This window comes from Oncorhynchus clarkii, chromosome 5 (assembly GCF_045791955.1).
Source record: "Oncorhynchus clarkii lewisi isolate Uvic-CL-2024 chromosome 5, UVic_Ocla_1.0, whole genome shotgun sequence".
Classification (NCBI taxonomy): Eukaryota; Metazoa; Chordata; class Actinopteri; order Salmoniformes; family Salmonidae; genus Oncorhynchus; species Oncorhynchus clarkii.
Window position 1 is genome coordinate 16,409,036 of NC_092151.1, and position 17,328 is coordinate 16,426,363.

The following is a 17,328-nucleotide window of genomic DNA, read 5'->3' on the forward strand; positions in this document are numbered from 1 at the left end:
TGAACATTTTCAAATACATATTTGTTTCTTTACTGTTGGGTGATGTAGCCCTTTAACTAGAGAAAACAGTTCCAATCATCCCGTAGGTCTCCTGATATACTGTATACAGGCCTTCCACATATTTGTCTATCTAGACCTAATGGGAGTGTATCAAATCAAATATGGACGTATAATCAAACAACTAAAGCAAATCACCAAAAGCGGTGTACACATTTCTGTGAAAAGGGCTTTTTTTGACCAACCTGTGTCTAATGCTTGGATGGACGGGTTGTGACAACACACACAGGGGGTTGACGTGAGTTGCTTTGGCACACAGATAGGCTAATAATGAAGGAACAGGCAATGTAACTTTTAGGCAAAGGAGGCTAATTTACAACAGGGAGGAGAGGTGCACACACACACACACACACGATTGGCATGAATGTGAAACGTACAATGAATGAGGAAAACGGCTGAGGATAGTGCAGTAGCCACACACACCACTCACACAGATGCTCACTCCAGCCAGGTCCAATCACTGCATTCCAGAGATAAGAGATTCACTGATAAAAATATAGATCTTTTTTAAAAAGCCTCCTTGTTGGTTGTCTGAGTAACACATAGTTCTGACAGAGAGAACTTCATTACCCATGAGCCTCCTCTTCCGTTGAACTTTCCTGGGATTTACTGCCACCTGTGGAACCCAGCCAATGAGAGAGAGGGGGAGGCCATGAGTGGGGAGATGACATCACACAATGACATAATGCCACCGATTAGTAGGTTACAATGCAGGCCACTATGACATCACAATGCCACCCTGTGACATCACAATATGCTCTTTGACATTGACATTCAATGCAATGGACACATTTTGGTGCTTGTTTCTTTTTGTCAACAGACATGCAGTCTTTACCTCCTGTGGGTGTCCTGTACACACAGAAGGAGATGGAGAAAATCAGCATACATACCCAGTAGAGAGGGATGAGATGGGGCAGCCAGAAAAGGACAGAAAGATGCGACGAGATAGAACAAGGAAACAGACACAAGCTTTTCAAACACACACACACACAACCTGACCTGATTGCATCTCACTATCTGTAAGATACAAATAAATGGCACTAAGTATTTAGAGAAGAAACAGTCTAAAAGAACCCCTCTAACTGGGTACATTCCACACAAAGCTTTATCCCAGTGTCTGTGAAGGATCTGGCAAAGAGACTAACCTTTCTAAAGGCCATATTCAGACTTAACTTTCACCTAAACCATCCAGTGATGTCAATAGAAGACTTCAGTTCACATGTCTGAATAAAGCCCTAAATGACTCTCAGGTGCTTTGTGACTGACTGAAAATTAAATTCTCTCAATGCCTTGATGTCCTTTTAGTGTGTGTGTGTGTGTGTGTGTGTTGTAGTTGTCATGCCACTGAGGAGACTGTGTTTTGTTTACCTCATGCACACAGAAAACACTAACAGTAGTTCTCAATGGTGTCAAAAAAGGAAAAGTTTACAGGGAACTCTGGAGTGGCCGGAGGAGAGGAGACGACAGGGGAGAGGAGGAGACGGGAGGAGGAGGAGTCAGGGAAAGGAGGAGACAGAGGAGAGGAGGAGAAAGGGAAGAAAAATAAGAGAAAAAAGAGAGAAGAAGAGAAGTCTTAGTTCACCTAAAGGGAGTACAGCTTATACATTATGGAGAGAAGTAACAATTGTTATTATACTGTCATCTTCAGTTTCTCTTCATTCTAGCCCATGGTGTTAGTATAAGGATGTGTGTATACAGTGTGTACAGTGTGTGTTACTCCTACCTTGTGTGACAGTGTTCCTCTCGTTGAGCAGCTTGGTCTGACTGTTAGGCAGGATCTTGATCTCAGGAGATTCTGGGCTCTGGCCAACACGCGACGCCATCAAAGCATTCAGGTACTGCATCCGAGTCACCTGGCAGAGGGACTGTACTGTTAGTCTGACACGCACGGAGAAAGACAAACACACACACACACACACACACACACACACAGACCCGTATGAGCTGCAGATCAGTGAGGGCGTGGACGGTGTAGTCAGGACAGTAGCTGGACGGGCTGGTGGCGTCTCCCATCTCAAATGGATCCCTGGGAGGACGACGCTGGGTCGAAACTGGAGACTGGTGCACTGGACACACACACAGGTGAATCAAACACGCACACACACAAATGCTGCAGTCAGCTAAATGTTGTGCCACTGCCAGTAAATTTATGCCATGATGGTGTTGCACTGAATTTCACAGGAAACTCAAGAGACAGAACTCCAGTGTCAGCTCATTTTGTGCTTCCCTGTCAAACTGTGCTGCCTTCAAATACAGCATCAAGTAATTATGACACTAACTTTGCATTGTGTAATTAAATAATTACAACAGAGTAAATGTAAATGAGGCTAGTAGTCTGGAACTCATCCTAGAACAGGGGCAGGTAACTTCATTCAGCCACAGGAACATTTTTGTTGGAGCGGACGACTCGCAGTCGCCGTTCCAATTCATCCCAAAGGTGTTGGATGAAGTTGAGGTCAGGGTTCTGTGCAGGCCAGTCAAGTTCTTTCACACAGATCTCAATAAAATATTTCTGTATGGACCTCGCTTTGTGCATGGGGGAATTGTTATGTTGAAACAGGAAATGGCCTTCCCCAAACTGTTGCCACAAAGTTGGAAGCACAGAATCATCTAGAATGTCATTGTATGCTGTAGCATTAAGACTTCCCTTCACTGGAACTAAGGGGCCAAACCCGAACACATACTTTTGGAAATATAGTCTTGTTTTAATCGTGGGAATACTGAGAACAAACTTATTTCTTGCTGAATTTTACAAAAAACTATTTTGTAAAAAAATTACTTACGGGCCAATTTTGCTGACTCCTGTCCTATAAGCTCTAGCTAGCCGATGTGGACTGATAACCTACAGGGATGTATTCAATAGGCACTAAGCAGAGGAAAACAGACCGAAACGTTGTGAAACATTTTATAACATCTTCCATTGACAGCCCTAATGAGCATGACCCAGTTAATGGTACGAGTGAGGTATCTAAGCATGTGCATGCTGCAGTTCTGTGTCTTACCTGAGGTTGGCGCTGTGAGTGCAGACACACCGTAGTATGTGAACGCTCCGTTTTCAAACTTCAAGCCCTCTTTACCGATTTCAACCTCCACACGCCCCTACAGGGACATAGTCAAGTACTGTAAAACATGTGCATGTACCAACACACACACACACACACACACACTGACCTGTAGTAGCAGTATGAAGTAGTCTACAGGGTGGTTGCGTGTGTAGAGGTAGTGGTCACACACACACACACAGACCTGTAGTAGCAGTATGAAGTAGTCTACAGGGTGGTTGCGTGTGTAGAGGTAGTGGCCACACACACACACTGACCTGTAGTAGCAGTATGAAGTAGTCTACAGGGTGGTTGCGTGTGTAGAGGTAGTGGTCACACACACACACAGACCTGTAGTAGCAGTATGAAGTAGTCTACAGGGTGGTTGCGTGTGTAGAGGTAGTGGTCACACACACACACTGACCTGTAGTAGCAGTATGAAGTAGTCTACAGGGTGGTTGCGTGTGTAGAGGTAGTGGTCACACACACACACTGACCTGTAGTAGCAGTATGAAGTAGTCTACAGGGTGGTTGCGTGTGTAGAGGTAGTGGTCACACACACACACAGACCTGTAGTAGCAGTATGAAGTAGTCTACAGGGTGGTTGCGTGTGTAGAGGTAGTGGTCACACACACACACTGACCTGTAGTAGCAGTATGAAGTAGTCTACAGGGTGGTTGCGTGTGTAGAGGTAATGGTCGGGGCTCAGGCGGTTGGAGGGGTCAAAGTGAACTTCCTGGTTGACACTGGGGTGACGGAGCAGGTGGAACAACACCTTCTCTGACACGCGGGCTGGACTGAAGTGCTCTACCTCTGCAAGGAGAGACACACACAGCACCTTTTCAGAACACACACTGATTATCATTGCTTTGTTCAAGCATCCTGTCTAACACACAGGTCTGTGGAGCTTTAGTTATCCAATACATTTGTGTAGGGCTGGGGCAAAAGCCTGCAACTATCCAGGAGCAGGGTTGGCGAACCCTGGCCTATGGTTTCATCACTGATCAAAAGCATACTAGTTTGTCAAACAAACGTTACATCGTGTCTTTTCTATTGTCATTATTTACACTATTCTATCCTAGTATACATTCTGTTCTATTTTCAGTCCAAACCTCAGCGTCTAAAGGTCAATCTATGTCAAGAAGCTGGAGAGGACAGAGAAAGGTCAAATAACACCCACCCACATCCAGAGTGTAGTCCTATAATGCAGACAGATTAACGATCTAGGTTGAATATCCATTCCTGCATATTTTCCACTATGAAGACTTCGAGTGTGTTTCCATTAACTTCTGTTACAGTGATGTAACCATTACTAGTGGTGATAAAGTGTTACTGTCCTGGTTAGAGGTCGACCGATTATGATTTTTCAACGCCGATACCAATATCGATTATTGGAGGACCAAAACAAGAAGATACCAATTAATCGGCCTATCTTTTTATATAAATTTGTAATAATGACAGTTACAACAATACTGAATGAACAATGAACACTTATTTTAACTTAATATAATACATACATAAAAATCTATTTAGTCTCAAATAAATAATGAAATATATGTATATACTGTACTCTATATCATCTACTGCATCTTTATGTAATACATGTATCACTAGCCACTTTAAACTATTCCACTTTGTTTACATACCCTACATTACTAATCTCATATGTATATACTGTACTCGATACCATCTACTGCATCTTGCCTATGCCGTTCTGTACCATCACTATTTCATATATCTTTATGTACATATTCTTTATCCCTTTACACTTGTGTGTATAAGGCAGTAGTTGTGGAATTGTTAGGTTAGATTACTCGTTGGTTATTACTGCATTGTCGGAACTAGAAGCACAAGCATTTCGCTACACTCGCATTAACATCTGCTAACCATGTGTTTGTGACCAATTTTTTTTTGATTTGATACATGTTCAATTTGGTTTAAATAACGCAAAAACACAGTGTTGGAGAAGAAAGTAAAAGTGCAATATGTGCCATGTAAAAAAAAAGCTAAAGTTTAAGTTCCTTGCTCAGAACACAAGAACATATGAAAGCTGGTGGTTCAATATTCCCAGGTCTTCAATATTCCCAGTTAAGAAGTTTTGGGTTGTAGTTATTATAGGAATTATGACCCGTCGACTATTTCCTTTTATACCATTTGTTTTTCATTTACCTTTGACTATTGGATGTTCTAATAGGCACTTTAGTATTGCCAGGCTAATCTCAGGAGTTGATAGGCTTGAAGTCATAAACAGCGTGTGAATCAAACATTGCTAAGAGCTGCTGGCAAAAGCAGTAACATTTAAATGAACGCTTACGAGCCTGCTGCTGCCTACCCCCACTCAGTCAGACTGCTCTATCAAATCATAGACTTAATTATAATATAATAAACACACAAATACAAGCCCTAGGTCATTAATATCACGAGATCATTGTATGTCTCCGTGCGTTACGCACACGCGTGCGCACCCTCACCTCTGGAGAGGAAGCGGTGTGTGGCCAGCAGTAGCTGAGGTGAGGTGCGGATCTTGGGTTCTCCCTCTGGGAGTTTGAACAGAGAGAACTCTTGGTGGACACTGCGAGGTTCCAGAGGAATCTCCAGAGGGGCCATGGGACGCTTCACCTTCATGTCCACTACAGATAGGGTGGAGGGGGTAGGTGTTAGGGGACAGGGAGAGGTGTTAGGGGACAGGGAGAGGTGTTAGGGGACAGGGAGAGGTGTTAGGGGACAGGGAGAGGTGTTAGGGGGCAGGGAGAGGTGTTAGGGGGCAGGGAGAGGTGTTAGGGGGCAGGGGTTAGAAGAGAGGGATGAAAGAGGATGAGATTAGGAAAGACAATACCGGAGAGAAGGAGAAGTGATGTTTAACCATCAATATTGCCTTACAAAATACACATTCCATCCTCTTTCCCAACCATTTAGTGTAGACATTGCAGATAGACAGACAAAGAGACAGACAGACACACACTACCGTTCAAAGGTTTGGGGTCACTTACAAAGCTGTGTAGGCCCCGGTGTACAACTGAGCAAGAGGACAAGTACATTAGTGTCTAGTTTGAGAAACAGGTGCCTCACAAGTCCTCAACTGGCAGCTTCATTAAATAGTACCCGCAAAACACCAGTCTCAACATCAACAGTGAAGAGGCAACTTCGGGATGCTGGCCTTCTAGGCAGAGTTCCTCTGTCCAGTGTCTGTGATCTTAATCTTTTATTTTTATTGGACAGTCTGAGATGTCTTTTTCTTTGCCCTAGAAGGCCAGAATCCCGGAGTCGCCTCTTCAATGTTGACGTCGAGACTGGTGTTTTGCAGGTACTATTTAATGAAGCTGCCAGTTGAGGACTTGTGAGGCGTCTGTTTCTCAAACTAGACACTCTAATGTACTTGTTCTCTTGCTCAGTTGTGCACCGGGGCCTCCCACTCCTTTCTATTCTGGTTAGAGACAGTTTGCGCTATTCTGTGAAGGGAGTAGTACACAGTGTTGTACGAGATTTTCAGTTTCTTGGCAATTTCTCGCATGGAATAGCCTTAATTTCTCAGAACAAGAATAGACTGACAAGTTTCAGAATAAAGTTCTTTGTTTCTGGCCATTTTGAGCCTGTAATCAAACCCACAAATGCTGATGTTCCAGATATTCAACTAGTCTAAAGGCCAGTTTTATTGCTTCTTTAAATCAGAACAACAGTTTTCAGCTGTGCTAACGTAATTGCAAAATTGTTTTCTAATGATCAATTAGCCTTTTAAAATTATAAACTTGGATTAGCTAACACAACATGCCATTGGAACACAGGAGTGATGGTTGCTGATAAATGTAGATATTCCATTAAAATCAGCCGTTTCCAGCTACAATAGTCATTTACAACATTAATGGTCTACACTGTATTTCTGATCAATTTGATGTTATTTTAATGGGAAAAAAATGTTTATTTTCTTTCAAAAACAAGGCAATTTCTACGTGTATGCGCGCGCACGCTCACACACACACACACACACAGTTTCTCGCGCTCTCTCTCTTACTGTAGCCGTCTGACTCATCCAGGATCTCTGATTTGATGATCTCCTCTATGACATCCTCCAAGGTGACCAATCCCAGCACCTCGTAGAAGGGATTCCCCCTCCCCCTCGTTGTTCACCTTCTGAACAATGGCCAGGGCAGAGTTTCCTGGAGAGAGAGCGGGGTGAAAGGGGGTAAAGGTCAAAGTTGAGGAGAGCTGGGTACCTTAGTGGTCATATCGCAAGCCGACCACAACTTTTTCCACATTAGTCCACAAGGAGGGTAGGAGTGACGGTAAAGAAATTGACTTGATATTGTGGCTATATTTCTAAAACGATCACCACATACACACACACACATATTAACACACACACACACACACACACACACACACACCTTTCTTGAACTCCTCCAGCATGGCGTCCAGTTTAGTGTCATTGAAGACAAAGTGCAGTGGGTGATTGTAGAACTTGGTGATGGTCGTCATGGGAGTACAGTCGTCAGGATCGACCAGAGCCAGGTCCTTCACGAACAAGATCTCCACGATGTTGGACCTGGGTAAATTACATTAGATACCTGTTAGTGTGTGTGTGCTTGAATGACCCACCTGTCTTCTTCGTAGACAGGATGTGTGTGTATGTTTCTTTAAGTGTATGTCCCTGTGTGTGTGTGTGTTTTTGTATGACCCATCCACCCACTTCTCCTCTTCATAGATGGGGACTCGTGTGTATCCACTCTGCATGATCTCTGACATGGTGGTGAAGTCCAGCACAGCGGTGGACGGCAGCATGAAACAGTCGTTCAGTGGAGTCAGGATGTCCTCCACGGTCTTCCTGCGCAGTGCACCACGGCTAAACTCCTCCTTCACAAACTCACTGCAAATCACAATGATGACAAACGATTAACTCTGTGTCAAAGAACTTTACAATCCCATATCAACTCATAGCCTCTAAACCCTAGACAGAGGGCAGTCACCTCCAGTCCTGCAAGCTTTTCAGCCCTCGCAAACCTGATCAGGTGTGTTAATGTTGGGCTGGAACAAAAGCCTGCCCCTGTTGGTCCTCATGACCAGGTGGGGTACAGGGGCTAGATATAGATTTAGTTTATTGCAGTATGGGAATCACCATAGACACAGTTGTCCTATTGATCAGTGATAGAGCAGTATATGGCAACCATGGAAATAACACACATGGTCATACCGATGTGTCAGGTACCTGTAGGGATCATTGACGTTGGTGCGGATCATCTCCATAGCCCTCTCCCTCACACCGCAGGTGCTGATGTCACGTCTCAACACCAGATCCAGCACCAGGCCCAGCGGGCACGACAGTGGGCACGTCAGCACCATACACACCTGGCAGAGGAAGATGTAACCTGTTCAATCCTACCTTCTTGTTAAGAAAAAATTATATATGAGGTTGCTAGGAGCCACAGGTCCAGGTATTCCCTCCCTGTTTGAGTCTGTTATCTTTTGGTTGGTGCCTAATGAACATGACCCTTTCCTTCTGTTAGGTTCCATACAGACCTGTGCCAGCCAGGTGAAGCCTGGGGCTAGCTGGAAGCCGTAGCCGGAACACACTATGTGGGGAACAAGCTCTGACACCAGGAAGATGAGGAACCCACTGGTGAAGACGGCGGGCGCTATGGAACCCAGGACCCTGTAGAGTAGCACACCGAGAACTGAGTGGCCCAGAGCGCACAGGAACAGCAGAGAACACACCTAGAACCGAGAGTGGGGATGGTGTGAAGTTAGATAGTGTGGATTTCAGAGTGACTTCATACATCAATATTATTTGATTTGATTTAAGACGGTAGGCCAGGGGTCTCTAGTCTTGGATGTGCAGGCTTTTATTCCAACCTAGCACTAACACAGGGTTGGGGAGTAACTGATTACATAGAAAATTTAATCAGTTGCGTTTCCAGCAAAAATATTGGAATCAGATTAGATACTTTTGAAAAACTAGATGATTTCTTCTCAGATTACTTTTAAATTCAGAAAGGATGTTTGTGAAAAAAATACATCATGTTTTCATCCAAATGTTTTCACAATGACATTAAATTCAGCATTGAAAAAAGCTGCATGTTTAAGTTTGTGCCATCTGAGCGAGTCTAACCCCAAATCAGAGACTACTATGATGACACATCAAATGCATTTGATGGATCCCTTTTGTCTTCTTCTAATGCCTCTTAAAGGAAATGTAATCCAAAATTACAAAGTAATCAGATTACATGACTGAGTTTGGGTAATACAAAAGTTACATGACTGATTACAATTTTTGACAGGTAACCAGTTATGGATTATATTTAAAAAGTAACCTACCTAACCCTGATAACATACCTATTTCAACAAATTAAGGTACAGACATGAGCTGAATATTTGAAACAAGTGTGTTAGTGCTGGGATGGAACAAAATCCTGCACACCCAGTAGCATAGCATCCAGGAGGGGTATACATTGGGACCCCAGGCATAGGCATCATGCAACCTAAAAATCTGAGGGGTCAAAGTATTGAGACTCTGCCCCCCTGTCCGTAAATTTGAGAATTTGGCATTTTTCAAACATCTGAAACATATTTGTTCTGCAATCTAGAGCCATAATCATTATTTTTAATTCAATTAAGAAAAAAATGTTCTTTTCTGCATATCTAAGCATACCTCGAGTTGTCCTTTTTTAAAGAAACAAAATATGCTAAAATCTGGGTAAAAGATTGAAAGGAATGTGAGTTTTATTCAGCACATTTATTCAGTCTACCAACCTTGCCAGCTAAAATAGATAATCTAGCTACTCTAATTTGATGGATAGCCTAAAATTGCTACTTGGTAGCTAGTTATGAGGTTTGGTAGATCGGAAATGTATGTGGGCTAGCTAACTCCAACTTGCTAAAAGGCTAGAAGTATTACAGAGAAGGAAAAAAAAAAACACGTATATATTTTTTAATATAATCAGGACAAATCTGAAGAGGTATGTGCCCCTGTATCCCCCATGGACATCACGTCTCTGACCCCAGGTCTAATCCTTGTGTAGTTGTAGTAGTTGTTGTAGTAGTAGTGACCCACCAGGCAGTTGCCTCGTCTCCGGATTGGCTCGAGGCGCTTGGCGGCCCGTTTGTCCTCCTCGGAGCCGCAGCTGTGGAAAACGTAGAGCTCCAGGGGGTCCAGCCACAACAGGCTGAGGTTCACACTCCTCAGTACCCCGCACACCAGGATCAGCAGCACGATCAGCACCGCCATACCCCACGGAGGGATGTAGTCTGCCGGGAGACCTGCGTCGTTGTTGATCTGCAACCTGTCCGGTCCCACCGAAACCCAGCTTCCGTTCTTCAGCACACACAGGTGGTGGTAAGTAGGGTTGGCATCATCCCCTCCTCCCGTGGAGGATGCAGCGGGAGAGATGCTGCTCTTGTCCCGCGTCTGTACCGTTATCAACCCGCTGTACTCCTCGTCCGCTGTGAACTCCCCGGTGACCTGGAAGGCGGCGGAGACACGGCGGGTCTCTTGCTCGCACGGGTCAGCTGCATCCTCCACCACCCCGGTCTCCTCCTGTCTTGTTCCAGCGAACGCCACCCACGGCCAGGTCCCATTTAGATCCCAACCGAACAGCCGAAGCTTGAAACTGGCCCCTTGCGGCGCAGAGATGATCCGCTCCTTCATATACACCTGGCCTTCTGGGTCCTCCAGTCGCAGCCCCAGAACCCACGGGGCTTGCTGGGTGCAGGCGCCGTCCCTGATCCTCCAGCAGAGCAATAATATCATCAACAAGAACCGTAGGTCTGCCAAGCTGGCCACCATATTGGAATTGGGCAGCTGGGCTTTGCGCGAATCATGTGACTGTCTGCCAGTGTCGCAGCTGCCCGCCCACCGTAGCTCTGCGAGCCACACAGCGCTCAGAAAGAAACTGGTTCCCTTTCGACGCCATTTTGGGGAGAAAGTGAATAAGCTTCGTGTCGTCCACTGCTCTCGTTTGGAGCCGCAATGGACGTAAATTCCTCTTTTCTTTTTAAAACGCCTTCTCGAAAATTAACCAATGAGTCTCTATGGCTGATGACACCCAATCAAAAAAGTGGATTGTACCACGCCCATATTTGTTTGGGAGTCTTAACAAGTCAGCTTCCAGCCAAATGTAAAAAGGTCCTTGCTATCCGGGCTCCTTGGGACGTCCCTACCCCGCCCCCCACTCCCATTTAAGTTTACATTTAAAATGGTTAGGTAAGGTTTAGGGTACGGATGTCCCAAGGATCCCAGATAGCACTAACCAAAACTTAAAGGGGCTTCATCAATATTCCTTGAGGCATAATAGAGACCACGTAGGCAGCCTAAAGATGATGTAACTGCATGTTGTTAAAGCATTATTTAGTCATCCAGATTTCTGCTGTCCTCAGTTATCCCTGTGAGTCCAAGTACAGAACTCCAGGTAGAAGTTTCCTTTTGGCACAGATTTAGAATCAGCTTTCCCTCCAACTTCTAACCCTGATCGCAGAGGAGTTTAGGACCAAATGCATGATACTCTGGAGAGACAGCTCCATCTGAAACAAAGACATCCCCTGGAGGATACAATCACCACAAAAGTAGCCTAAACAGTCACACCCAGCACCACACTGACTGGGCAAGTTAAAACACGTTGACTAAGGGTCTGTCACAGAGCCAAACACTGTAGTTATGTATAACCCCAATGAAACACAGCAGAAACGTGCAGTGGAAGAGTTAAATTCCTATCTTCATGTAGCAACCTGCAGACTTCAACTTTCTGAAGAAAAACTGTCTTCGACAAACTGAACTACATGCTGTTGGGAAGTTATACGCACCACAAAGAAAGATACCTTTTGTTACATGGCATTGGCAACAAGTAAATCTAACAGTCACTAATGTTTGTAATCGGCGTGGCCTACTGTTGACATTACCATTGTGGGAATTTATTTAACCTGTTCTATATGTTTGACTCGTCTAGGTGGGAAAAACAGAACACAGACTGTGGCAAAAAAGAGCCCACGAGACACAGGAGTTTACATAGAGAAATATATCTCAGGTTTATTAACCCAGTATCGACTTCTTCAGAACTCCATACAGACTCATTATTATAAAACAGTAAGTACACATTGCTCACCACAGAAAGTATTGCTGATCAGTCATTACACATGAAAGTCGTTGTGGGACACAAGCACTCCAAGCCCTAACCTCAAGTAATAAATAATATAGCATTTAGAACCGGCTTCTTGTGGAAGACTAGCAGAGAGAAAAACAGAGTGAGATCAGTGTGAACCCGGAGGCCAGACCCCTAGTCTCTGTCAGACTGGTCAGTGTGTGCTTATGGGTCTATCTGAAGAATCATTGTATCCATTCTAATGTCTTGCACAAAAAACATCCTTCTTGGAGTTCTATTCTATTCCGTAGTGGGGGTCTGGCTCTCAGGCGAGCAGTATGTCACACAACAATTCCACAGATGTCTTAAGTTGAAGGAGTGTGCATTTGGCATGGTGACAGCAGGAATGTCCACCTATTGCCAGAGAATTTAATGTTAATTTCTCTTCCATAAGCCGCCTCCAACGTTGTTTTAGAGAATTTGACAGTACGCCCAACCGGCCTCACAACCGCAGATCATGTGTATGGCGTCGTGTGGGTGAGCGGTTTGCTGATGTCAACGTTGTGAACAGAGTGCCCCCATGGTGCCAGTAGGGTTATGGTATGGACAGGCATAAGCTACAGACAACGAACACAATTGAATTTTATCGATGGCAATTTGAATTCACAAAAACACTGTGATGAGATTGTGAGGCCCATTTTTCTTTGGGCATCTGTGATCAACAGAGGGGCGGCAGGGTAGCCTAGTGGTTAGAGCGTTGGACTAGTAACCGGAAGGTTGCGAGTTCAAACCCCCGAGCTGACAAGGTACAAATCTGTCGTTCTGCCCCTGAACAGGCAGTTAACCCACTGTTCCCAGGCCGTCATTGAAAATAAGAATTTGTTCTTAACTGACTTGCCTGGCTAAATAAAGGTAAAATAAAATAAAAAATATCTGTATTCCCAGTCATGTGAAATCCATAGATTAGGGCCTAATGAATGCGTTTCAATTGACTGATTTCCTCATATGAACTGTAACTCTGTAAAATCTTTGAAACTGTTGCGTTTATATTTTTGTTCAGTATATATAGTCATTGGCGTGACAATGGCCACATTATAAGTTGGCAGACAGGCTAGTATGGCACCCTCGTGTCTCCTAAGTCGTCACCTCTACCAGCCACCGGTGAATCAACCACCCACAGTGGAAAAGCGGTCTCTGGTCTGAGAATACAGCACCAGGAATCTTTATACCTCCTGGTCTAGGTCCCATGTCTAATCACAACACGGGGGCTGAGCTAACAACCACACAACCGATCCTGGCTGCCAGTTAAGCTCTGCCGTCCCGCCAGGAACCAACCACCAGGAGCTGGACAACCATCCCGCCAGGAGCTGGACAACCATCCCGCCAGGAGCTGGACAACCATCCCGCCAGGAGCTGGACAACCATCCCGCCAGGAGCTGGCCAACCATCCCGCCAGGAGCTGGACAACCATCCCACCAGGAGCTGGACAACCATCCCACCAGGAGCTGGACATTAAAAAAAGCTTATAGGACTGTTTAGATCAGCGGTCAAAGAATTTAAACATTACTTGACCGGCGAGAGGGAAGGGGGCAGAGAGAAGGGAAGAAGGGGAGAAGTGGTGGTGTGAGGGGAGAATAGAAGCTTGGAGTGGGTACAGAAAGGACCGGAGAAGAGGCAAGAAGGGAGGAAGAGAGGAAAGAACATTAGGAAAGGAAAAGAGGGGAAGGAGGCATGCTAGTCTGCCCAGACAGCTAGCTAACAGCCAGCTAACATCTAGCTAACAGCTAGCTATGCTACCACAGTGCTCTGACTGATCATTCATGTCAAATTACAATTCACGGTCAGTGTTACTAAATGCTACATGAGGCTACTTCAGCTGGGGGGGAAAAAATAATCAGAGAGAAATGTTCTTTGAGGTCAAATCCAAGCAATGTTTTTATTGCTATTTCAATGTCTTCCTAGTAAAACGTCTTAGTCTAAAGAGATATAAGTTTTTATCTCCGGTAAGTATTCTCACAGAGGCTACTTTATACATGTTCCATATGGGCATCCTCGCTTACTCCAATTACACACAAAATAGCAGACAAACACCTGTTTCTTCATATAGTATTTACAGTAGCATAATACAAGCAGGAAATATATAACATCTCTTCGCCTGTCACAATTACCCGTTGATAGACGCGATTGTCGTAAATGGAAGCCCGTTTCACAAGAGAACACACAACAAAAAACAGAATATTATTACTTTTCAAATAAATACAACATTTCTAAGTAGTCAAACAATGCATTCCTAACATCACCGTTCCCAGTACACTGACTAGGAGCATCACAGCCAACCAGTGGCTAGACTGCCATCCAGACCAGTGCTGTAACAGAACCAGTAAGACACAATTCTACGAGTGACCTATGTGAACCAGCAGTCAGGTCTAGCGTTTCTGTGTGAAGTAGTGTGTAAGGCCACACCCACCATAGACTTAGAAAAGTCTAGAATAGACGACCCCATTCAATACCCTGTACTCATGGGCTTGTGTCAGTTCTATTCATTCTAATATGTGCTATACTCTTAAAATTCAGGTATGAACTCTTCCCTGTGGAACAGAATAAATACTCAGTCGTACCTCGCAGTTTGTAATTTTCTTACCAAATTCATGTGTGTAAATCAATCTTTTATCAAGTTGTTTCCTTCATGTTGACGGTTGCTTGAGTTACTTCATTGTCAGTTCATATATCTCTGGGGCTCAAGATCGGTAGATTTTCATGATAGCAGCGTTATATATCTGGTCTGCCCTCCATCCATAAAGAATGCATGGTGAAGGAGACACACAGTCGTCTCTAAACTCTGTGTCCATTCCTCTGGAGGAGAGCCCAGTCCTACAGTTCCTCTATATGTGTTATAGACACCATATCTACCCATAAACAGCAAGCCCGGGCACAGAGCATGTAACAATTTCACTAATACACACAGTAAAACCTACATCACATTGAATCTGAATGGTCAATTGTGGATCCCCTGTTTTGGAATGTCATTTTTGGAGTACATACAACATAAATGAGAAGGGAACATTGTGGTAGAGGTGGCATGCCTTTTTTCAGGTCATTAGCAGTGCCAACCACCACTCACTGACTGTAACATCACACAATAAAACTCTCAATTCTAAAGTTCATTGTGACATCACAAATTGGAACTTGGAACTCCATTGTGACATCACCCCTGCAAATAGTGAATTATACAGTATATACCATTGTGACATCACCCCTGAAAACAGTGAATTCTGTATTCCATTGTGACATCACAGTAACACTCGGAACGCTAAACTCCATTGTGACATCACTCCAAAGCAACCAATAATGTTAAATCACAGTGTCTCAAGACACCCAAGTGCTATTCCACTGCTTATGTGAAATGAAATAAACAGGAAAATAAGCTAGTATCATAGTCGAATTGAGCTCTGTTCACAGTTAGGTGTGTGAGTGTGTAGGTGCTAGGGGCAGTTGGTTGAAATACAGTAGTAAAGTCTGTTCTGGAGTGTCAGTGTCATCATTCACAGTACATGGAGTTTTGAAAGTTCTCAACAAAATAAAATCTATAGAATATAAAACATTTGACATCAAATAAATCTCTCTCTCTCATATATATATATATATATATATATACACATACACACAAAGTAATATGTAATGCAAAATAAATATTACTATTTATATTTAAATAATTCATAATATAATACACTTCACATCTCTGGTCAGGAGGTGGGTCTGTGTTAAACAAACCCACCTGTTAGTCAATTAGTCAGCCAACTCCCCCCTTCCAGTAATCCCACCCCCACCCCAGCCTGATAGGCCTGACAGGGTCAGGTAATCAATCACTTCTAGTGTGTTTCATTCCACAAAAATCTCAAAATAAGATGCAGCCCAGGAGGTACACACACAAACCCTTACTCTCCTGTTGAGCCCTTGTGTAAACAGACCCCAAACGCAACAATCGCTATCTTTAACAATCATCTACTCACAACCTCCTAGTTCGGTTTTTGGGGAAATTGTCATCTTTGGAAAAAAGAAAGAACATACAAACATAAAAATGAACCAAGATTCTAGGACTCCTTCATGAGAATGTTCCATTTTTTTGGGGGGGGGGGGGGTCGAAAGTCATTGCCATGGAAACTGGGCATGTGGGAGGGGAGTGGGACAGAAGGTTTTTAGAGAGAACACACAGTGTGGGTGAGGGTTCACAGTGAACACTAAGCTAAAAATGCATGTCTCTCTCAATATTGCTACATTTCTCTTTAAAAACATATTTTTCAGGTCACATTATATATTTTACCCAAAACCTGAGGGCAGAGAATTAACACATACTATAAACATGCTATAGGCTGGGGTGTATATCACCCCCTCTTCTATCCTCCTCACCCACATAGCTGATCCCAGGCTGTGTCTGCAGCATCCATAACGCTGACACACACACACACACATACGTATTCACACACACACAGACAGAACCGTATGACAGAGACTAGATACATCACACTTGGCCTCCGCACTGCGTAACACACCAGTGCTCCTGGTCTCTTTCTCCTCCCATCTTGAGAGGAGGGTGGGAGGATAGGGGACAGAGGAGGGTGGGAGGATAGGGGATAGTGGGAGGATAGGGGACAGGGGACAGAGGAGGGTGGGAGGATAGGGGACAGGGGAGGGTGGGGGGGATAGGGGTGGGTGGGAGGGAGGGAGGATAGGGGACAGAGGAGGGTGGGAGGATAGGGGACAGACGAGGGTGGGAGGATAGGGGACAGAGGAGGATGGGAGGATAGGGGACAGAGGAGGGTGGGAGGATAGGGCACAGAGGTGGGTGGGAGGATAGGGGACAGAGGTGGGTGGGAGGATAGGGGACAGAGGAGGGTGGGAGGATAGGGGACAGAGGAGGGTGGGAGGATAGGGGACAGAGGAGGGTGGGAGGATAGGGGACAGAGGAGGGTGGGAGGATAGGGGACAGAGGAGGGTGGGAGGATAGGGGACAGAGGAGGGTGGGAGGATAGGGGACAGAGGAGGGTGGGAGGATAGGGGACAGAGGAGGGAGGGAGGATAGGGGACAGAGGAGGGAGGGAGGATAGGGGACAGAGGAGGGTGGGAGGATAGGGGACAGGGGAGGGTGGGAGGATAGGGGACAGAGGAGG

At 44.7% G+C, this 17,328-nt stretch overlaps 1 protein-coding gene across 1 annotated transcript; it reads right to left on the reverse strand.

Moving 5' to 3' along the window:
* Window positions 1-264: 264 nt before the first annotated feature.
* Window positions 265-10,920, reverse strand: LOC139408447 (metal transporter CNNM3-like). Its single transcript, XM_071152355.1, is given in 14 exon segments — window positions 265-673; window positions 893-906; window positions 1,781-1,910; window positions 1,993-2,123; window positions 3,060-3,156; window positions 3,742-3,911; window positions 5,570-5,728; window positions 7,108-7,198; window positions 7,200-7,252; window positions 7,481-7,638; window positions 7,783-7,959; window positions 8,299-8,438; window positions 8,610-8,804; window positions 10,141-10,920. Coding segments are annotated over 14 exon segments (2,406 nt in total). The 5' UTR covers window positions 10,873-10,920; the 3' UTR covers window positions 265-514.
* Window positions 10,921-17,328: the final 6,408 nt, after the last annotated feature.